The sequence below is a fragment of the Fusarium phalaenopsidis genome, assembly GCF_050370095.1.
Source record: "Fusarium phalaenopsidis strain FUZ10S chromosome Unknown contig_32316, whole genome shotgun sequence".
NCBI classification, from domain to species: Eukaryota; Fungi; Ascomycota; class Sordariomycetes; order Hypocreales; family Nectriaceae; genus Fusarium; species Fusarium phalaenopsidis.
The window spans coordinates 1,463,430-1,483,627 of NW_028145399.1; the positions used below are offsets into that span (position 1 = coordinate 1,463,430).

General features: G+C 54.1%; 8 protein-coding genes across 8 annotated transcripts; 4 read left to right on the forward strand and 4 right to left on the reverse strand.

The window, feature by feature from the left end:
* Nucleotides 1-150: 150 nt before the first annotated feature.
* LRP88_12028 (AP-1 complex subunit gamma domain-containing protein) lies at nucleotides 151-5,435 on the reverse strand (the record flags this gene model as incomplete). Its single annotated transcript, XM_083248436.1, has 6 exons — nucleotides 151-237; nucleotides 293-2,375; nucleotides 2,432-2,620; nucleotides 2,699-2,959; nucleotides 3,556-4,692; nucleotides 4,744-5,435. 6 exons carry the CDS (start codon nucleotides 5,433-5,435, stop codon nucleotides 151-153), a joined length of 4,449 nt encoding a protein of 1,482 aa, XP_083095866.1.
* Nucleotides 5,436-6,984: 1,549 nt separating this feature from the next.
* Nucleotides 6,985-8,026, reverse strand: LRP88_12029 (calmodulin; the record flags this gene model as incomplete). The annotated part of the gene is made up of 7 exons (XM_083248437.1): nucleotides 6,985-7,019; nucleotides 7,089-7,230; nucleotides 7,282-7,352; nucleotides 7,409-7,534; nucleotides 7,687-7,702; nucleotides 7,778-7,834; nucleotides 8,024-8,026. 7 exons carry the CDS (start codon nucleotides 8,024-8,026, stop codon nucleotides 6,985-6,987), a joined length of 450 nt encoding a protein of 149 aa, XP_083095867.1.
* Nucleotides 8,027-8,816: 790 nt separating this feature from the next.
* Nucleotides 8,817-9,972, forward strand: LRP88_12030 (t-SNARE syntaxin TLG2; the record flags this gene model as incomplete). The annotated part of the gene is made up of 3 exons (XM_083248438.1): nucleotides 8,817-8,839; nucleotides 8,911-9,458; nucleotides 9,509-9,972. 3 exons carry the CDS (start codon nucleotides 8,817-8,819, stop codon nucleotides 9,970-9,972), a joined length of 1,035 nt encoding a protein of 344 aa, XP_083095868.1.
* A 247-nt stretch (nucleotides 9,973-10,219) lies between these two features.
* LRP88_12031 (uncharacterized protein) lies at nucleotides 10,220-12,289 on the reverse strand (the record flags this gene model as incomplete). The annotated part of the gene is made up of 1 exon (XM_083248439.1): nucleotides 10,220-12,289. The coding sequence occupies one exon, from the start codon at nucleotides 12,287-12,289 to the stop codon at nucleotides 10,220-10,222; it is 2,070 nt and encodes a 689-aa protein (XP_083095869.1).
* Nucleotides 12,290-13,202: 913 nt separating this feature from the next.
* On the forward strand, nucleotides 13,203-13,665 carry LRP88_12032 (cytochrome c oxidase subunit 7; the record flags this gene model as incomplete). The annotated part of the gene is made up of 4 exons (XM_083248440.1): nucleotides 13,203-13,207; nucleotides 13,340-13,424; nucleotides 13,484-13,544; nucleotides 13,613-13,665. 4 exons carry the CDS (start codon nucleotides 13,203-13,205, stop codon nucleotides 13,663-13,665), a joined length of 204 nt encoding a protein of 67 aa, XP_083095870.1.
* Nucleotides 13,666-13,986: 321 nt separating this feature from the next.
* LRP88_12033 (clathrin light chain CLC1) lies at nucleotides 13,987-14,815 on the reverse strand (the record flags this gene model as incomplete). The annotated part of the gene is made up of 3 exons (XM_083248441.1): nucleotides 13,987-14,445; nucleotides 14,505-14,716; nucleotides 14,773-14,815. The coding sequence occupies 3 exons, from the start codon at nucleotides 14,813-14,815 to the stop codon at nucleotides 13,987-13,989; spliced, it is 714 nt and encodes a 237-aa protein (XP_083095871.1).
* Nucleotides 14,816-15,479: 664 nt separating this feature from the next.
* Nucleotides 15,480-16,820, forward strand: LRP88_12034 (RNA polymerase II-binding domain-containing protein; the record flags this gene model as incomplete). The annotated part of the gene is made up of 4 exons (XM_083248442.1): nucleotides 15,480-15,577; nucleotides 15,637-15,728; nucleotides 15,787-15,987; nucleotides 16,039-16,820. 4 exons carry the CDS (start codon nucleotides 15,480-15,482, stop codon nucleotides 16,818-16,820), a joined length of 1,173 nt encoding a protein of 390 aa, XP_083095872.1.
* Nucleotides 16,821-17,539: 719 nt separating this feature from the next.
* On the forward strand, nucleotides 17,540-19,957 carry LRP88_12035 (ATP-binding cassette permease mdr2; the record flags this gene model as incomplete). Its single annotated transcript, XM_083248443.1, has 1 exon — nucleotides 17,540-19,957. The coding sequence occupies one exon, from the start codon at nucleotides 17,540-17,542 to the stop codon at nucleotides 19,955-19,957; it is 2,418 nt and encodes an 805-aa protein (XP_083095873.1).
* Between the last annotated feature and the right edge of the window lie 241 nt (nucleotides 19,958-20,198).

Here is a 20,198-nt window from a genome sequence, read left to right on the forward strand (position 1 = left end):
GAACAAGAATTGATGCTTTACCGTCCGTTTTAAGATTCTATCTCCCCCCCAAAGCTCCAGCTCCTATAAGTCATGGCCCCCCCGAGCCACATTACCTTGTCGACATCCAGTGCCCGTCAACTCATATACAGACAGCTCCATGCTTAGACTCTAAGCAGACTCTGTCCAGTTAACCTGCTCCATGACCTGTCCAGCAGCAGGGTGTGTATATCCGATCCTCAGACGGAGTCGCAGAGGCTGTAAAGACTGTTAGCATATTCAAAGCATGATATAGGAACTGTATAGAACTTACCCCCTTGCTTCCAGACACCCTCATCATCTGGGTGGCTTCAGCTCCAGGTCCAATGTCCGAGGAAGAGATGCTCAGAAGCTGAAGCTTCTGGGATTTGGGAACGGCAGCCTGCAGCGACACGTTGGACAGACCAGCCGCGCCCGATGTGTTGCGGAACTTGGCAGTGGCCTGGATGAGGCCTTCGGCGTTGCGCTGGATCTGGAACGTCACGTTGAGATCGTTGTTGTCGTAGCAGGGGATGCCAGCAGGCGCTGCCGGGGCCTGAGGCTGAGGGGTCGAGGAGGAAGCAGCAGACATGAGGTCAAAGCTTGATGATGCAGGGGGGGCGGGAGACGCGGTAGAAGATCCAGGAGCAGAACCGAATAGATCCATGATAGATGAAACATTGGATTGCTGGGGAGGTGGTGAGGTTGAGCTTGGAGGAGGAGAGGTGGTGCCGCCAAGAATGTCAGCCAGCAGATCAGTGTTGGTCGTCGAGGGGGCGTTGGACGGCGTGGCAGCTGGCGCGTCCATGATATCAAGGAGATCCTGTTCCGTCGGCTTAATGACTCGTGATTTCCGGTTGGCAGCCTTCTTCTTTGTGGGCGCAGGTCCAAGGACTCGCGACTCCTCCTTGATCTGGGGAATGGGCATCTTCTCGAGAACACCACGTCGGATCTGGTCGAAACTGAAGAGGTTGTTGTACTCAACCACTCGCTGCTGGATCTCAACATCAAGACTTGTCTGGTGATATTGCAGAAGTCGTCGAATCTTCTCAATCTGAGCGGCATCGGAGAACCGGGTCGTCAACTTCATGAGTGCCGTCACAATGTACTCGGTGGAGACCTGCGTGGCATAGGCGCTGTTGAGGATCAGGGAGAACAGGTCGACAACCTCGTGCTCCTTGACCTCCTGAACAAGCTCCTCCTCCTCATACTGTCCACCCTTGAGGAGGACATCCGCGTACTCGCCGATGCACCAGGCGCCAGCCTGTGTCAGACTCTCCTGGGTAATGTCCTTCTTGAGGTTGATGTATAGTTTTTGTACCGCATAAGTCTGGAGCTCAGGGGTAGTGGCGACCAGGCGGACAAACGACGAGAGGATCTGCTCCTTGACGTAGTTGCCGGCCAGCGACAAGACACGAAGCATTGTGTCAAAGTGCCATCGCTTGTTGGGCGCAAACTTGTCAGCAGCAATGCCAATCTGGCTAGTCATGGTCGGCTTAAACTCATTATCGGCAACCTCAAGGAAGGCCAATAGCTCCCGGATTAGAACTCGTACGTTGGTCTCGTTGATCAAGGTGAAGCTCAGATCCAAGGCTCGGCGTCGAATGCTGATATCGGGATCTCTCAAACATTCTAGAATCGTATTTCGGTGCCTCTGCACGGCATTGGGCTCGATGGCGACCACCTTGATCAGGGTGTTGAGGGCCACGTATCGGATGTTGTTGTCGCGGTTGGTAAGGAACTTGCCCAGGATGTTGACACCCAGTACCCTCAGACCAGAGTCGGCCTCGATGTCAAGGATGGTTCGGACCGCTTCGTAGAGAATCGAGTTGCCAACGTTCTTGGATGATTCCGTGTTGGTGGCGACCTGTGCTAGGATATCGTTGATCTGCTCGCTGGTCTCGGCGTCGCCCACAGCCAGGACCCTCAGGAGGTGTAGAATCTTGACCTGCAGGAAGGGATCCGTAATGCCAGTAACATCATGCTCGGGTGCATAGCCTGAAGTCGCGAGGCCCTTGAGAGTCCTGACGAGTCCAGGGACAAAGGATCTGAACTTCTCAACGATTCCTTCCTCTCCGCCCTCCTCCTCATCCGCCTCGCAAAGGCTGGTCACCAGGGTCAGTCCGCAGAGCAGGACACCGTGGTTCCTATCCGCCAGAAGCTGCGTCGCCTTCTCGAGAAAGTGCTCCTGCAGATCCGGCACCTTGCGACATATCCTCATGGCGCAGAGGGCAGCCTTTCTTCGAATGTATGGGTTGGAGGTGGAAATGAGGTTTTCGATTTCGGGGAAGAGATCTCTCGACATCTCGATCGACGCAATATTTCCCAGCGTGCAGAGCGCGAGGCCGACGACATATTGATTGGAGTGTCCGAGGTCGCTGGGCCAGAGGTTAGCAGCCAGTTGGCTACATCAGGGGTTACGGCATGGGCCTACTTCTTGAGCGAGTTGGTGACAAGCGTCAGAACCTCCTGGTTCTCATCCAACAGCAAACTAGTAGCAAGGTGTCCTAGGCGCTTATCGGCGAATCGAGGCGAGGCCAGGAGCTTCAGACATTCGATCTGTCCAAAGTGGGTTCGCTCTCCGAGGGTGAAGAGGTACAGCAGCTTTGCGACATTGTTCCGACTATCCCAGAGTCAGCACTACAACGCTCCAGGATAGCATTGCTAGCCGGCAGTCCTCCAGGCCGCACACAGCACCCACCGAATGTTATGGTCATGGCTCTCCTCTCTGAAGCTGGCGCGGATTGCAGCGCTCTCCTTCTGGATGACAGCTCGCTCGTCGGCAATAGTCTTGGCCGCACGCACGTTTCGAATGAACTGTTTCACTGCGCCAGGTAGAAACACAAAGTAAGTCCTTGTCCGGTCAAGTCGCGGGGGGATGGCTCGTAGAGCAGGGACGTCGGCGCCGTACAGGAACTCATCTTGAGGAGAACGACCCAGCGGTTGGGCCGTCTTGTCGATGCTTATCCAGGGGTCGAGAGGGCGGTTCGAGGTGGCCAAAAGCTCAATCAGGTCCAGCAGGAAGCAAATATCCAGATGAAGCCTTGAGCAGGACGACAAGAGGATGGCGGACGAGGTAGTTATTTGCAGCCTTGCTGTTGGCTCAAGGCAGCTGTTTAAAAAGAGGGCAAGGTAGATTGCGCCGTCACGGGTCAGTGACGGTGTGTGCTGCTGTGCTGTGCTTCTGCTTGCGTTGCGGCGGCGGACACCTTTCAACGTGGGGCACGGGCACGGGCTCCACTGCCCCCGAGCCTGAACCCCTTGGCGACGTCCCTCTGTTAGTCATCCGCCATGAGCTTAATGAATGTATCAAGACGGATTGATGGATTAAATGCTCATCTCTAATGGGCCATACGGTCAAATAGAAGGGCTCAAATAGAATCAATGCCATGGCTCATGACCGCATAATTTCGACAAGAATAAGAAAGACTAAATTACACGCCAAGCCTACTGTTATAGGATCTCGGCCGTTTCCATCTTCCCTCAAACCCAATGCCTCTCATCATCCATCTCCATGCATGCTCCTCCTCCTGGTATTCATGTCTCCTCGCTGCCTACTGTACATCTTGGCGGCTCAGCGGGTGCGCTTCCGTGTTCAGCACCCACTTGTCCAGGCTGATTACGTCGAACTCGCTAAAGATGAGGTAGAAATACTTGAGCGTCTCGGCCAGCCAGAAACTCTCCATGCTGTCCATCTTGACCGGTTCCGTCTTGGTCACATCGTCCACCGCCGACGCCGCAATATCTGTTCGCGTGACCTTCTCAATCGTCTCGAACATGGTCCACGCCTTGTCCATCCAGCTCGAGTCACCGGTAATTCGGTACATGATGAAGATGGACTCGATCGCCTCTGGCCTGAGGATGTATCGCCCGTCAGTCACCCCCGTCATTCCCTTGGGGATGTTGTGCTTCTTGACGATATCCTCGACGGTAGGCTTCTTCCACTCTGATGCTCTCATCGGTGGGGGGTTGAATTCAGAGGCATGTTGCTCCTCGACGGCCTTGAGCCATCGCTCCTCACTCCAGACACAGTCGTTAGTTGCTGGTGTATCGGCATTCCCGCATGGGATAAAGTGGAAGATTTCTGGGCCAAGTCCAGTCTGCGTAGCATGGTAAGACCAGACGCAGCCTTCTGTGAGCTGAGTGGCAATCTCGAGATCGGCTGGGCGGTTAAAGATACGACTAGCCATTGCCACCATGCCTCCAGCAAAACAGGTCAGGTGCTGGCCTCGGGGGACTGAGCTATACTTGGGCTGTTCGCCAGGCAGATCTGTAACCTGGTAGTCACCCGAGATGATGATAGGCTTCTCCCAAGGCGTCAGTGCCCTCCTGAACAGATGCTTAATGGCGACGGGAATGAAGCTCTCATATAGTCGCCGCGGCTGGTCAACTTGGCCGTTGAGGAGTAGATACAGCTTGGGCAGGTACTCGTACAGTGAGTCTGACATGCCTCCCAGGGTGAAGTCGGTGCCCGCATGGAAGGCAGGCGTGTAAGCGTCAATGACGACGGGCCACATGCCGGGAAGACGGGTGTTGAGCTGCGTAGACTCAAACTGGTCACCAATTCGCTTCACCGCATCGTAATATCTCATGTCGTTGGTGAGCTGAGATAGTTTGGTGAGTTCCAGGCTCAGAGAGCCAAGCTCCGAAACGAGAGCTTCCCGCGAGGCTGACTGCTGCTGTCCATATGCAGCCCTAAATCAGGTGTGAGAAGATGAACTAACTTCATGAGCAGGGGAAACTTACTTCTTCCACTCCCATCGAGTGACGGGCATGTGGTTGGGAGTATCAAAGGCGCACATAATCAGGTTGCCAACCTCGATGGCCTTCTTCAAGAGAGAGGCATGAGTCCTGCCGCTGAGCTCATAGGCTGAGAGAAAACCTCCCAGGTAGCGAATGGTAGTCTCAAAGATGTTGATGGTATTCATCGAGCTCTTTGTAAAGTCAATTCCGTCTGCTGCGGCGACAGCCTTTGTGAACTCATCCTTCATGTCCATGATCCATAGCGTGTCGAGAGAGTCGACCAGGGTGGCAGCCCATCCACCAAAGGGATCCTTTGACTTGCCGGTCAGAGGGGTCACTTCATCGTGCATCCACGCGTAGTTTGAGTAGCCACTCCAGCTGTGCTCAAAGCTCTTCTTGACAGCGGCCAGACGGGTCAGTCGAAGCTCCTTGGCGACGGCGTTTTCTGTGGGCGGGACAGCTTGGATCTGAGGGATCTTGACATTGGCGTCGCCCTTGGGTAATGTGGCCAACTTATCGGTCGCGATGGGATACTTTGCAGGCCGTCGCGTCCAGGCATTGGGACCTTTGCCCTCGAGGGGATCTTCATCGCCGAATAGAGTAAAGGAGCCCGAGTTTGACAGGTACCAAAAGCACAGGATCCAGACGCACGCGACACCAAGCCAGAGGCGCCCACGACGCAGAGGGCCGACCATTTTGTAGTAATTACACGGGCAAACCCCCGAGAGGCGACGCAGGGTCAACAAGAGAGAGGGAGGCGCAATTCAGGACCTCACATGGCAGGCCCAAGACGGGAAAAGGCTGAAGAAGACGAGGCGCGGGGACGGGTACGGGGACGTTGCAGCTGTCAGAAAAGTTTTGGCTTTTCGCGATGTGTCTGTCTCGACTAGGAGCAAAGGGACGGGAATCAGAATCAGCCTCATCTAACTTGAACCGAGCCTAGGCAGCTTAAGTTGGTAGCGGCTGAACCTCGCGGCTTTTCCTGCCGGAGCTCGTATAAAGGGAAGGGAAGGGCAGCCCAGGCTCCCTCTTCTCCTCGCAGTGCAGGCCGGGCCTGTTCTCGCCCAACGCCGGCCATGTCTGATGTGCCAGTGTCTGTGGCTGGTGGCTATTGAACACAAATTGCGACGAGCTGTCTAACACGTGCAATGGAATGCACCGCCTTCAAAATACGACAGGGCCATTCATCAATACTCGCTCATGCTGCCCTTGCTTGGCGTCCATCCTAATATTAACACCCATGCCGCAGTGTAGAACAGATTTGGAGGACAGGTTGTCAGCTAGAATACGCTACTACTGCTGTATGCTTCTTCTCTTCCCTCTCAGCTCGCGTTGTTAACCTCCAACCAGCTGGAGTGGCAATCACTTCAACTTCGACCGAACGCCATCGCATACCTTGTAATTACAACCTGCTTCACGAGATCAACTCGTACTTGTGGGGTCAATCCTAGCTCCTCCCTTGCACCATGGACTCGCATCCATGGAGCATGTGTGGGCATAGCGTCCCTCGTAAGCTGACCCGGCTACCTGCTCCGAGTCTAGCCAAATCCCTTTAGCAAGGAGCGCTGCGAGCTGCCATCCACTAGACGCCCCAGATTCCTCTCGACAAAGGGCTCATCTGGCCCCCTGAACAGGAGCATCAACACAGCGCCCTGTGACTGGCCATTCAATGCCACGTAGGATGTTGTCGAGACGTATTCCACATCAAGATAAGCACTCAAGTCTAGGCCCAGACGATACGGGCAATTTGCCGAGCCCCTTATCGGGGAAGGCCTGGGCTGGGCTGTAGGGCTGAGAGACATCCTCCTCAGTGCATGCTGAAAAGGGCCTTTCTGACCGCTCGCCGCCCCTCACCAGTGCCTCAACAGTCTTGCAACATGAGGCTGGCTGCACATGTCAGCCGTCAGCGTGTCACAATTTCAACCTGGCAACACACACACAATCACACCAAGAATCAAGATCAAAGATCATGTGGAAAAATTGCTCTGTTGTCATGATTCATGAGCCATGTAGATAAAAAACCATGGGACAACAACAGCCGTGGAGACATGAGTAAACACGGAAAGCTAGTCACTCCTCACAACTTTGGCCCAACTATCGAAGATGTCCTCCGAATCGCTTGCAGTTTTGCTATTAAATAAAGAAGAGTACCCGTGCTCCCTAGGACCATGCGCACTCGCTGCCAGCGTCGGCATGCAAATGGCATGCCTGGGGATTCGGTTGTTCAGGTATCAAGCAGGTCGTTTATTTTTGCATCATGAGCTGGACAAACTCGTTGTCTATAGTCGTGGTCAGTATTGGGAAGCTCCGCTGGCAACTTGTCATCAGCAGTGACGGAAGAGACTCACAGTCGATTCGGCCATCACCGTCCTGGTCAGCCTCCCGGATCATCTCGTCAACCTCGTCGTCGGTAAGCTTCTCGCCGATAGAGGTCATAACGTGTCGGAGCTCAGCAGCAGAAATGAAGCCGTTGTTATCACGGTCGAAGACCTGGCGGTGAGTTAGCACGTCAAGGCTTCAGCGAAGCATGATCACACCAACCTTGAAAGCCTCGCGGATCTCCTCCTCAGAGTCGGTGTCCTTCATCTTGCGCGCCATCATGGTAAGGAACTCTTGACACTAGCGTCAGTCTTGTTTTGTCGGCCCAGGCTTGTCAAGTTCTACGCACCAGGGAAGTCGATGGTGCCGTTGTTGTCGGCGTCGACCTCGTTGATCATGTCCTGAAGCTCAGACTCGGAGGGGTTCTGGCCGAGGGAGCGCATGACGGTGCCCAGCTCCTTGGTGGTGATCTGGCCTAGAGCGAAACGTTTAGTTTACCGTCTCGAAACGATTCGCATCGACTGAAGAGCAGTGTGCGCATAGAGGTTCGATGCATCATGTAATTCGGAAAAAGAATCGGGCTGAGACCGACGAGGGGCTTTGCGAGCAGGAGGGAGAATCACTCACCATCGCCATCCTTGTCCTACGCAAGAGGTTAGCGACAGCCTCGCCAGAAGATGGCCGCCCAGAGGAGCGACAGAGAGTGAGAGTAACTTACGAACAGGGAGAAGGCCTCCTTGAACTCAGAGACCTGCTCTTCGGTGAGGGAGTCGGCCTACAACGACAACTTGCGTCAGTCTCTGGTCTTGAAAACATGGCAACAAAACCATCAGCGTGAGCCCCTCTCATCAAGTCGCCGCGGGGTCAATGCCCATCGGCAGTAAGGGGAGAGGGGACAAGGCGGTAAACAACAATGGATGGCGACTACGTCGCGCAGCCAGGCGGAATGGGTAGCGCAACTCACCATGTTGGTCGTAGGTGATAACAAAAGACGTGATAGTAAAAGTGTGGGTGTCGATCGCACGAGAAAGGAGGATGACTTGGACAAGTTCTGAGGTCGCGGGGTTGTCGAGCCAAGAAAGTCGGACCTTTTCGCTTCACGGGTTTGGAGCTTTCGTGGGGAGTGTCCAAGGTCAGGGGGAAATAATAGGTACCTAAGGCAAAAAGTACAGGACGGCTGGAGAGGGGAAAGAGAATGCACTGTATTTTGCACGGCCCGGGGGCTCTGATGGAGGTGCCCCAGGGGCCTCGAGAGGGCTTCCAGGGAGCCTGTTCAGTGGCCGGAGCTCTATGAAAGGGGCACATGAGGCGCCGTAGCGGCGGGGACTGCCGAAGGGGATGGCGTGTGCGGAGCCTCCAGGCTGCTAACACTGTGCGGCTCCCTCTCGTTTCCGTTTCAGCAGTTCCCTCAGCTGTCACTGCATGGAAGGAAGCTCCTGTCTGAGGTGAGCCGCCCAGGCGACAGTCGGTCGGTACGTACCTCATCTCCCAGAACGGAAAGGGACACTCCTCGGAAACCCCTGTCGAATGGGACTCCATGCTGTGTCGTAATGCTCCAGTCCAGCTCCCAGCCAAAGCCAGCTACAGATACCACCAGCCTCAACCCGCATTCGACTCGGTTCGCGATCCTCGCTCATGACGACAACGACGCCTTCATTGACCGTCCCATGACGCTCCCTTGGCAACTCGCTCTGCCCGATCCAATCTCGCATTCTTGCTCACTCTGACGGTCGTTCCTATCCCCGTCTGCGTCCGCCATGTGGCGAGACCGCACTAACCTGTACGAGGGCTCCCATTGTCAACTCATCATTGTTCGCTGTCAGGGCGGAAGCTGATTCTCCTGGGTATCAGATACATCTCCTACCGGCAGTCTTACGCGCACCATCCCACCCCGCGGAGACCATATGGACCCGGCGCTTCTGCCGGCAGCGCCCTTGCCGATTCATACACCACCAGTTATGCGAACGATGACCGTCGCGGCCTTCTCTCGGCAGGCGCATTCGAAGACGATGGCGACGCCGTGATTGAGATGGACCTACTCCCCCCTCGCTGGGCCGATGTTTCCGATGAGATCACAGACTTGCTCGCCAATATCGCTACCAAGGGTCAGAACCTCGAGAAGCTACATCAGAAGCATGTACTACCCGGCTTCAACGATGAGGACGCCAAGAGGGCGGAAGAGGCACAGATAGAGAGGCTCACGCAGGATATCACCAAGGGTTTCCATGATTGCCATCGCTGTATCCAACGGATTGAGCAGATGGTGCGCGAGTCTCAACACTCCAATACCATTACAAGGGCCGAGGAAACGATGGCCAAGAATATCCAAATCTCGCTCGCCGCAAGAGTTCAAGAAGCAAGTGCCAACTTCAGAAAGAAGCAAAGCGCATATTTAAAGAGTTTGTTACACCAGCACTCTGGCTCGTTTTTATCTAACCCTGTATCACAGAGCTTCGTGGCATGGGTGGCCTCGGTGCTCTCAGCCCTGTCGGCGAAAGATCCAGCACTCCCCAACCGGGCTATCTCGATCCCTCACTCCAAGAATCCGATGCCGACCGCTCATTCTCGCAAACTACCCTCCAGCAAGCTACTCAACAAAGGGTGCTTCACTCTAATGATGCCGCCATCGCCCAGCGCGAGCGGGAGATCGAGGACATCGCCCAGGGTATCATTGAGCTCTCGGACCTGTTCCGCGATCTCCAAACCATGGTCATCGACCAGGGCACAATGCTCGACCGCATCGACTACAACGTCGAGCGTATGAACACCGATGTCAAGGCTGCCGAGACGGAACTCAAGGTCGCGTCGGGCTACCAGCGGAGGACGACCAAGCGAAAGATCATCCTTCTCCTAATTCTTATCATCTTTGGCATGTTCATTCTGCTGCTGATCAAGCCCAAGAAGCACGGCTAGAAGGCGTCTGGTGATTGACAATGTCAGGGATACCCGCTGCCATCCGACGCTCTGCTATTATAGCGATCTGGGGTGCTCAAGGAGGCAGCTTTTACTACACGGATGTACCAATACAATGTAAAGCAGGTCATGAGGGTCATGTCGCTGATGTACTTGGAGTCACGGTTTTTTTGTCTAATATATTACAATGGCTAGATTCAGCTTTCATTATGCGTTTCATGGCCAAGAGTGTGGGCTAATTGGCCTTTCATATCTCCTCATCGTCATCACCTCCATCTTTATCATAGGTCTTCTTGAAGAGCCTGGGATAGTTCTTCCACATCTTGGGCTTCTGGTTCTCAATCTCTTTCGATAGCTGAGCAACTCCAGGGAGAATCTCAGAGCCCCATGCCTCATCCACGAGACGCTTCATGTTCTCGGGTGATAGCTCCCGATTGTCCCTCGCCCTGGCTCTCGCTCGTCCAGGTAAATGTGCCACGGCAATGCGCTTGATGATGGCGCTCCGCACAATCTGCTTGTCAATGAAGACGCCCCTGTCGCGCAGCAGAGCCAGGAGGCGAACTCCATACGCCAGGTCAAAGTCTTGAGCCCCTGCTTGCTTGACCTTCATGAGGGACAGTGTCGTCGGTGCCTGAGCCAACGTCTTGTCGAAACCCCATCTCAGGATTGCTCGCTGGAGGCTGTTGTCAAATATCTTTTGCACTGGGTGCTGTCTGTGTGTAAAGGGTAGATCAGCTGGTATGCGAAACACTTTTCTGACCCTCCTGGTCCGTTTTTGCCAGCCGTCATAAGTGCTCTCGTCCGGCTCGGACTTGTCGCCTTTGAACTCTTCCTCTGTGAGGCCCATCTCAGCTCTCCAAAACTCTTCAGGGAAATGGCTTCGTTTGCCTTTCTGTGGTTCTTCAACTGAGGGGTCTAGCAACAGCTCCGTCTTCTCAGATTCCTTGTTTTGTATTACGCCCGGTTTAGGGGGCAGGTCTCTCCAGTGAACTGGGATCAGGCCTCCATACTCGGGGTTGTATAGTTCGCAGATCTCATAGCTCAGCTCCTCGAGCTCACTGAAGCGGCCGAGACGCCCCAGGTTGTAAAGGAGCATCTGCCAGTACCTGATAGGGATAGCGACATCGTGGCGGGCTACCCGCAAGGCAAGGTTGATGGCCCTGTCAAGTTGAGGATCTTCCTGGAGCCCGTAAAACTTTTGTTTGCTGGTCTTTGGGTGGTACCAGATATCCTTGAAAACTCGGTGTAGCAGCGCAGCCGAGTTTTTTTGCCACAGACTAACATGGGATGTGTCCATCTCATCAAGGACCAACCTCACCTTGTGGAGGTCCTCCCTGTCCAGCATTGCGCGGAGATGATTGTTGAGCTGTTTTGCATGAGAATATCTTTGCTGAGACGTGAAAACCTCCAAAGCCTCCACCTCTTGAAGAAGCCGCTCTCGCCCCCAGTCCTGCTGTCGAGCGGCGGCCGCAAGCAGTAATTGCCGTGTTTCTGGGTCGTCGAATTCATCAGGGTGAATGTCACAATGTAACAGATCCCTAAGCAAGTCATCATTGCCTCCTTGAGCAAAGGACACGATGGCTTTGCAGTAAAGTTTGGGGGCAATGGCAATCCTCAGCTTCTGAAGCTGGGTGAGGCGGTCTAATACGCCACGAGCGTCGTCTTCTCGAAGGGCAACAGACTGCAGAGAGAGTGGCCCAATGGTCCGCAAGCCAAGCTTGTGCATGAGATTGATCGCAAACTCTGAAGAAGTCCAGGAGCTTGCAAACCATCGAGCTGTGAACTTGTCGCTGTATATGCCCTTGGGTTGGTCTGATTGGGAGTCCTTGGATGTCGAATCTGCCAGGGCGCCTTGATCGCTACCATCTGGCCCGAGGAGTTTCAGCTCCTCTTGAGTAAGACCAATTGTGGGAAAGTATCGTGAAGCAAAGTGGAGGAATGGTTTCGACTTTGACGAGGTTGGATGGTCATTGAAAAGAATGAACCTTTTCCTCCAGACTCGAGCTGGATGAGATTGACCCGAGTCAAAGAGAGCCGGCACAACGTAGTCGTACAGCTCACGGAATGGACTGAACACATACATCCTCGTCAGGGTTCTCTGAATCTCGGGAGAGAAATCAATGACGAAGCTGGTCAGGAGAGCACCGAAGCTATCCAGGTCAGGACGAAAGCCTGGCATCAGCTTCAGGTGCCAACGAGATGCAGCGTCATAGTCGCTCTGACTGAGATAAAAGTGAACCACCTTCATGTACAGCTCAGGCCAATTGAAGTCGTATTCGTCGCGAAGCTGTTCAGCAAATGCGACGAGTTCCTCCATTCGATCTGCGTTTGTTAACGCTGCTTTCAAAATATTGTCACGCAGAAACTCTGCTCGAGGTTCAGTTATAACGTGCACCTCTCCGGCCTTTCGCAGCTCCTTGAACATCGCCCATACGCCTTTATCTCCATGACTGTGGCGAGCTGTTACGATTCGACGCTCCCAGTCAGAAATCTCGTCCAGCACAGAGTTGTGCGCAGATAGATTCAAGTTTCCGCTCCCACGAAACCGTATACCCAAAGGCGTAGGTACTCTCGCCTCGCGTGACCCCAATGCTCCATCCTCATGGCGTATTCTCAGCGACCCAGACGTTATCGACCTCCATTTCCTCTGGCTTGTTGCATTCTCAGCAGTCGAAGAGCATGTGGTGCAATCTGGCAAGCTTGGTGTCGCTAATGGGGGCACGAGAGCCGGACACCGGGGTCGGAGTCGAACGGCGATGCTCAAGGACCGGGGGCTTGAGACGGACGAAATTCGTGCTGGTGTCGGTGCATCCGGGAAGCGTTGAATGCGCTTCAGCATTCGATACATAGCCGGTAGTCGGGTTCACCAGCTCCAGTTGAATTCACATCACCGCATTGGGTCATGCAAAGGTCGTAGCAGCAAAAGCATGGAAGTTCGCAATGTCAAGAATTCGGCATGAATATCCAAATCTTCAACCCGGAGCTCCAAGACTTTTTTGATTCGCGCATCAGTGACCTCGCTCGCGGGAATGGATGCATGGGTCGCGCTAGCACGTGCCCACCAACGGGAACGCTGAAAGCTATGCTGAGTCATGCTCTGCTTCCGGCTCCAATCAGGTTATGGCCTCATTTCTTCTACCGAACATCGACATCCTCCGTTCACCACTCAACCACCCCACACGATACCAACCATCGGAATCTCCCACGCCTCTCAATCAACCTCTTTCAAAATGGGGTACGTGCAATTGATCCCTAGCCGACTCTCGCGGTGACCAGAATCGCCTTCTTCGATCCCAATGGCCATTGCCGAGCCCGGACGGCACCGAACATCACATCATACGAGAATCCGTCACTGACATTCTCGCAGCCTCGTCGACGCTAAGAACCAGGTGCCTCAGCACCAGCGATTCTACCAGAACGCCTACAAGAACCACACCCGTCTGTGGAAGATTGTACGACCCGAATTGATCATCTCGCTTCTCGCCGACCTTCCCGCTGACCGAGCCGATAGAACCCCCGCAGCCGCGTCTTCCTCACTCCCTACCTCATCCTCCTCTGGGGTACCTTCGGCGGTGAGTTTCCTACATTGAATCCGAGACATGCGTTGGAGTTTGGAACCCCGGTGCTGACCAACATGCAGCCAGCGTCTACGGTGCCGGCCGCAAGGTCCTTGGCTACAACTCCTACTTCTAAAGGATGGAGCTTGGTCGACTTGTCCTATAGCTTGCGAGACGATGGATGGTCAATGTGACTAGTAGAGTGTGTCAATAGATGGAGATGGACCCAATATGATATCCCCACGGAGCTGTCATCGTTTCACTGTGTTCTGTTGGTGCTCTGAACCGTGTTCATCTATTCACACGTGATTGCCATTAAACCTGGACTCCTAAATTCTAGAATACAGCACGGGAAAAGCCGGGAACCGGCGTATATCAACGATGGTGTCTAGTGCTCTGCACCGACCAGCAACTGTCCGTTGAAAGATTGGGGGATTGACAGACAAGCGAGCTCACTCTAGTAGCCCGTGGCGCCAGGCGCCTTCTCATCCTTGCGCAGGCTCACGAGCAGCTCACGGAAGCGCTCCTTGCCGGATCCAGAGGCACCACCCTTGGTACCCTTGCCGCTGACATCCACCAGCTTGGCGATACGGTCCCAGCTGGTGCCGCCAGAAACGGTGTCCTCCTGGTTGGCCAGGAACTCCTCGGCCTCCTTTCGTGTCTGGGCGATTCCCTTCTCCTTCTTGTTGTTATAGTTGTCATAAAAGTCGTCGATGTTTTGCTGGGCCTCCTTGATGGTCTCCTCTCGCTGGGCGGCAAATTGTTCGACACGCTTCGCAATCTGGGCATCTCGTCGTTCGCGCCACTCCTTGATAACCTCAGGCTCCTCCTCTTCCTCAGCGTAAGCCTGATATCCCGAGTTGTAGCTGACAGAAGGTCCGGTGATGGCGGTTCCGCCGGGCGCAAGTCCAGTACCCTGTATCCGTACACGTATCAGCATCTGCATCCACGGCCTCTTTGGAAGGGGCAACTCACCGCATCAGGCTGAGTCAAGTCAGGGAACTGAGACTCGAATGTTGACTGCTCATTGCCGCCGGAACCGAGGAGATCGCCTTCGGTATCGACAAAGGCAGCAGCGTCATCGTTGGTCGCGAACTGGTCAGCATCATCTCCGAGAAGAGCCTTCTCGCGGGCGAGGAAGTCATCAGTCGAGGGATCGGCGGATGGGTCCTTGATATCGGTTTGCGCTTGATCATTTCACATTAGCTCCCAGCTCTCTCATACTCCATCGTCATGGACTCACCCCCAGAATCAAAGTCCTCGAGAGATGGGAATCGGTCGGCCATTTTATCGATGCGCGAGGGTTTTGTTTTGTCGAAGAAGATGTGCGCAGTTGCAGGAGGGTGAAGGTAAGATGGTAACGAGCGAAGCGACGACGTCAGGGATTCACTGCTGTTGTTGTTGCGATCCTCCTATTCAGGTACCGCCTGCCAAATAGGCCATCCTAGCTGATGATGTGGAATCTGCCGGGCGGTGAGTGGCCTTGTTCCAGAAGAAGCTTAGCGTGTGGGTCACTAATATTCGATAACACCATATCCTCACATGAAACCATGCATATAGAAGCTATTTTCGCATTAGCGGATGTTTATTTGGATACTTGCCCAAGCTCCTGTTCTATAAACTCTCCTGGTTTTTACCAGAGAAAACTTCACTTCATCGCACAACTCAGTCACGCATCACTTTCAGTCATACGGCAAACATTCTCAGGTCAAGCGCAGCGCAACCCGTTCCAACTGGTGCTGTTTTCGTGAGGGAGTCGGTTGGCGCGAGCTCTGAACAATCTCCCTGCAAGTAGCTGTCGTAGACGATTCAAGTGGTACCACAGCAACGACTCCAAGTTGGCTCTTAAATTGATACCCTACGCCACCTATCTTATTCGCTTGAGGCTGCGCTTCTCTCCATCCTCATCTGTTTCTATTTCTCGCTACAAGGAGGACTAGCGCAGTCAACATGGCTTACAATGATGATTCTGTGTTGGCGCGGCTCTCATCGCTTACTGAGACCCACGACAGCATTGCTACTGCTGCCCAATGGATCATGTTTCATCGGTATGTCTGCTTGCCTTGACGGCTTGGATGAGAAACAATGGACTAATGCAAGTCTGTAGGAGACATGCAGACCGTACAGTCCAGCTCTGGTTGCAACGCCTCAAGGACTCGTCCAGCACCAAGAGGTTAAGCTTGATCTACCTCGCGAACGGTATGTCCGACATGGGTCATTATGAGGTTTCCAACAACAGCTAACAACCATTCAACAGAGGTGGCCCAGCAGTCCAAGATCCGACATAAGGATGACTTTATCATAGCCTTTGCTCCAATCATCGCGGAAGCTGTGTCTATCGCGTACAAGGGTGCTCCCGCTGAGCTCCAAGCGAAACTCAAGCGTGTGGTGGACGTTTGGAAGGACCGGACAATTTTTGAATCGCCCATCCAGGCCGCTGTTGAGGCCCGTATTGAAGGTCAGTTCTACGAAAACAACCCAGCAGAGTAAGTGCTAATATGTGGTATAGAGCTTGACAAAGCTCGCGGTACAGCCAAATCCAGTTTTGGGGGCTCTCCCTTCGGTGGTGGTGGTGGTGCAGCTCTCGTTCCAGCCGAGTTTGCACCACTGGTGACTGCTCATCAAACTGTCACCAAGCTGAGCATCCCCTTGAAGGCCACGGTCGCTTCAGCAGACCAAGAGTACGAGAAGCAAACCAACTCTTCAACCCCAGTTCCTTCGGCCCCTGTCTACGCTGCTCGTCTCAATGGTCTCCTCAAGACCCTTGCCAATGCCGAGAGTGCAGTTGCCGAGTGTGTGAAGGCACGAGAGGACCTCATCTCTGGCTTGGAGAAGCTGCTTGGTGCCAATCGTGCTGCATTGGAACAAGACAAGACTGCCGCGGCCCAGTTGACGTCTCGAAAGACGGAGATTGAGGAGAAGAAACATGCGGTGGAGGTGGGCATCATGCGAGCCTTGGGTCCGGCGGACAGCAACGGTACTTCAGGAGAGGGAGAGGGTTCTGGCACACCACCAGAGCCTGACAGGCCGGAGATGGAAGCACTTACTCCCCCTCCTATGGAACCCTTCGGCGCGCCTACCCCTGAGGCATTGACTCCGGAGGGTAACCCGCCTGCTGCAGCTACTACAGCTGAGGATGAAGCGCCATCCTACCAGTCGCTGCCAATCTCAACCAATGGATCCAACAAACGGCGTCGGGTCGACGATGGTGACGACTTTCCGGATTTGGGAGGAGATGACGGCATTGATGCTGACGTTGCTGAAATGCTCAAGGAGGAGTCCAAGTCATGATCCAGCATCAGTTCAGGGGAAGCCAGCGTTATGACTCCAAGTTCCTTTTGAAGCTCAGTTGGAGGACACTAATGGGCAATACACGGGTTTCTTGGCAAGATTTACTGTATTCTTAATATCCCGACAAGGACAAATTTCCTATTTTCCAAGAAATGGAGGAAGATTGGATCCGTTGTGGTTCATGGTTATGGAGGTATGGTCGTTGTAAAGTAGTTTGTGGTGGGGTATCCTGGGTCAGAAATTGAGTTGAAGCACAAAGTGCTCGCCTTGTAATGGACTGAAAGACCCATTGACGAAAGCGGAACAATTGAAACATGTAATATCCAGTCAATGCCGCCTTCAGCCGGAGTTATACCCTTCACGTTCGGGCAGAAACCGAGTTCATTCGGTCAGTCGGATCGGTCGGGAACATTGAGCGCGTAGCTCCGACCGAGGGACGCCACCGGCGCGATAGAGGGGCCCACTCAAATTTTGAGCCTTAGCAGACAGAGGTTTGCTTCGTCCGTCGCAACATCGGAAGCTGAGAAATGCCGCGGCGATGACGGCATCGCAACCTCCTCAACTTTGATTTTTCCACTCTTACGTCCCTCCAACACACGAATTCCTCACGGCTTAGCTCGGTCCTGCTCTGCTCTGCTCTGCCCCTTTGCCCTGGCAAACAGCGTGGCCTCTGAACATGCTCCGCTGAGTGGGCGTCTGAACAATCCCCCGCCGTCACCATGGTTTCGGGAGTAGCACGCCGGGTGCTGCTCCCACGCGTCGCCGAGACCTCCCCGCTGCCCTTACAAGTGTCTCTCGCTGCATCGCGGAGTTCATGGTCAGCTTCTCCCTACAAGTCCGACGCTTCTCCGCTCCAGGCGAGGTTCTTCCATGCCTCTTCCACCCGCCAAACCGCACTGCCGCCCTTCTCTATCGCCGCCTTCCGATCATCGGCGCTCAACACCCAATTCCGTAATCCGCTCTCCCAGACGCAAGCGCAGACTCGGCCTCTTCAGAATGGTTCGGTGGCTGATGCCTTGCGCCAATTCTCTACGGCGCCCCGTCTACTACGGGAGATCCAAACCAAGGCCGAGGAGGGCGTCAAAAAGTCTGTTGAGGTAGAAGCTCAGCAAGAACAGACGGAGGAGCATGAGAAGCATGAATTTACCAAGAGCGAGAAGGCTGCTCGGGCTGCGCAGGTCAATCTGTCCGCCAAGTTGTCCAAGGAAGGCAAGGTGCATGCCAAAGCCGGCCTGGACGAAATCTGGCGGTTGATCAAGATCGCGCGCCCAGAGCTTCGATGGCTCGGTATTGCCTTTGTCTTCCTCGTCATCTCTTCTAGTGTCACCATGTCTATTCCCTTTTCCGTCGGTCGAATCTTGGATCTTGCTACCAAAGGCGAAGCTGAGGATATCCGCCTGTTCGGGTTGACTATGAACCAGTTCTTCTTTGGTCTTGGTACAATTCTGACTCTGGGTGCCATGGCTAACTTTGGCCGAGTGGTTCTTCTCCGTATTGTCGGCGAACGTGTTGTCGCCAGACTGCGATCCCAGCTTTACCGACGTACATACGTTCAGGATGCCGAATTCTTCGATGCGAACCGAGTTGGAGATCTCATCTCCCGTCTGAGCTCCGATACCGTCATTGTTGGCAAGTCGGTGACTCAGAATCTGAGCGACGGTCTTCGAGCCCTTTTCAGTGGAGGTGCCGGTTTTGCTATCATGGTCTGGACGAGCCCCAAGCTCACTGGTCTCTTGCTACTCATGTTTCCCCCTATCGCTGTGGGAGCCTTCATCTATGGTCGAGCCATCCGGAATGTCAGCAGGTCCATTCAGAAGAACCTGGGTACACTGACCAAGATTGCCGAGGAGCGTCTTGGCAACGTCAAGACTAGCCAGGCTTTTGTTGGTGAGGTTCAGGAAATCGGCCGATATAACCGACAAATCAGAAGGATCTTTGCCCTTGGCAAGAAGGAGTCTCTGATCGCCGCTACTTTCTTTGCTTCGACTGGCTGGGCCGGTAACATGACTATCTTGGCCATGCTGGTCGTGGGAGGCAGCTTTGTACGAAACGGGTCCATGTCAATTGGAGACTTGACCTCATTCATGATGTATACGGCATTCGCAGGCTCCAGTCTGTTTGGTCTCTCGGGTTTCTACTCGGAGCTCATGAAGGGAGTTGGCGCGGCCAGTCGACTATTTGAGCTCCAGGATCGTAAGCCTGGGATCCACCAGACCGTTGGTGTTAAAGTCAAGTCAGCTCAGGGTCCCATTAAGTTTACCGATGTCTCTTTTGCTTATCCGACACGGCCGGCCGTCAAGATCTTCAACGGGATCAACTTTGAGATTCCATCTGGCAGCAACGTCTGCGTTGTTGGTCCATCAGGAGGAGGCAAGTCAACAGTGGCCTCTCTCCTCCTCCGGTTCTACAACCCTACTGGTGGATCCATCACCATCAATGGTCAAGATATTTCCAAGATGAATATCAAGTCTCTGCGAAGACGGATTGGTATGGTCTCACAAGAGCCTGTGCTCTTTTCTGGTACCATTGCCGAGAACATTGCCTACGGAAAACCCCGGGCGAGCCGCCTCGAGATCATCTCCGCCGCTCGACGAGCCAACTGCAATTTTATTAGCGATCTGCCCGATGGCTTGGAGACTCAGGTTGGTGCCCGTGGTTCCCAGCTCTCTGGGGGGCAGAAGCAGCGCATTGCTATTGCGCGAGCCCTCCTTAAGGACCCCGATATCCTGATCCTCGATGAAGCTACATCTGCCCTTGATGCCGAGTCGGAGACCCTGGTCAACGAGGCTCTGGCTGGTCTCCTTCGCGGACGTAACACGACCATCTCCATTGCTCACCGTCTCTCCACCATCAAGCGATCTGACCAGATCATCGTTCTCAACAACGAAGGCAAGGTTGCTGAGATCGGCAGCTATCATCAGCTCGCAGCGGACAAGGAGAGCGCGTTCAGCAAGCTGATGGAGTGGCAGATGAGCGGTGGTGAGGTCCCCGAGAAGGGCAACGCTGCCTCTCGGGCACACATCACCGAGGCAGAGGAGCTCGAGGATGACCTGGAGAGGCGAGAAGAGGAGGATGATCTGGATATCTTTGAAGAGGAGGAGAAGAAGGAATCCAAGGATGAGGAGAAGCGTCCTTGAAGTGACGCGCATGGCATAGAGCAAGCACCCTTTCTCGTCGCAAGGATGTAATACCACAGGCTCAACTCTGGGCCACTTGGGGGGGGAGAACAGGTTTTAGACGAATCATGTACATTATATATCCCGATATCTACGTCTGGGTTCTGTGGCAGATGATTCTGCTGCCAGCAGCTGCAGAGAGAACTCCACTCGACAGGTACCCTACTCTCGTTGGCGTCGTCGGTCCGGTCTGTTATTTAAT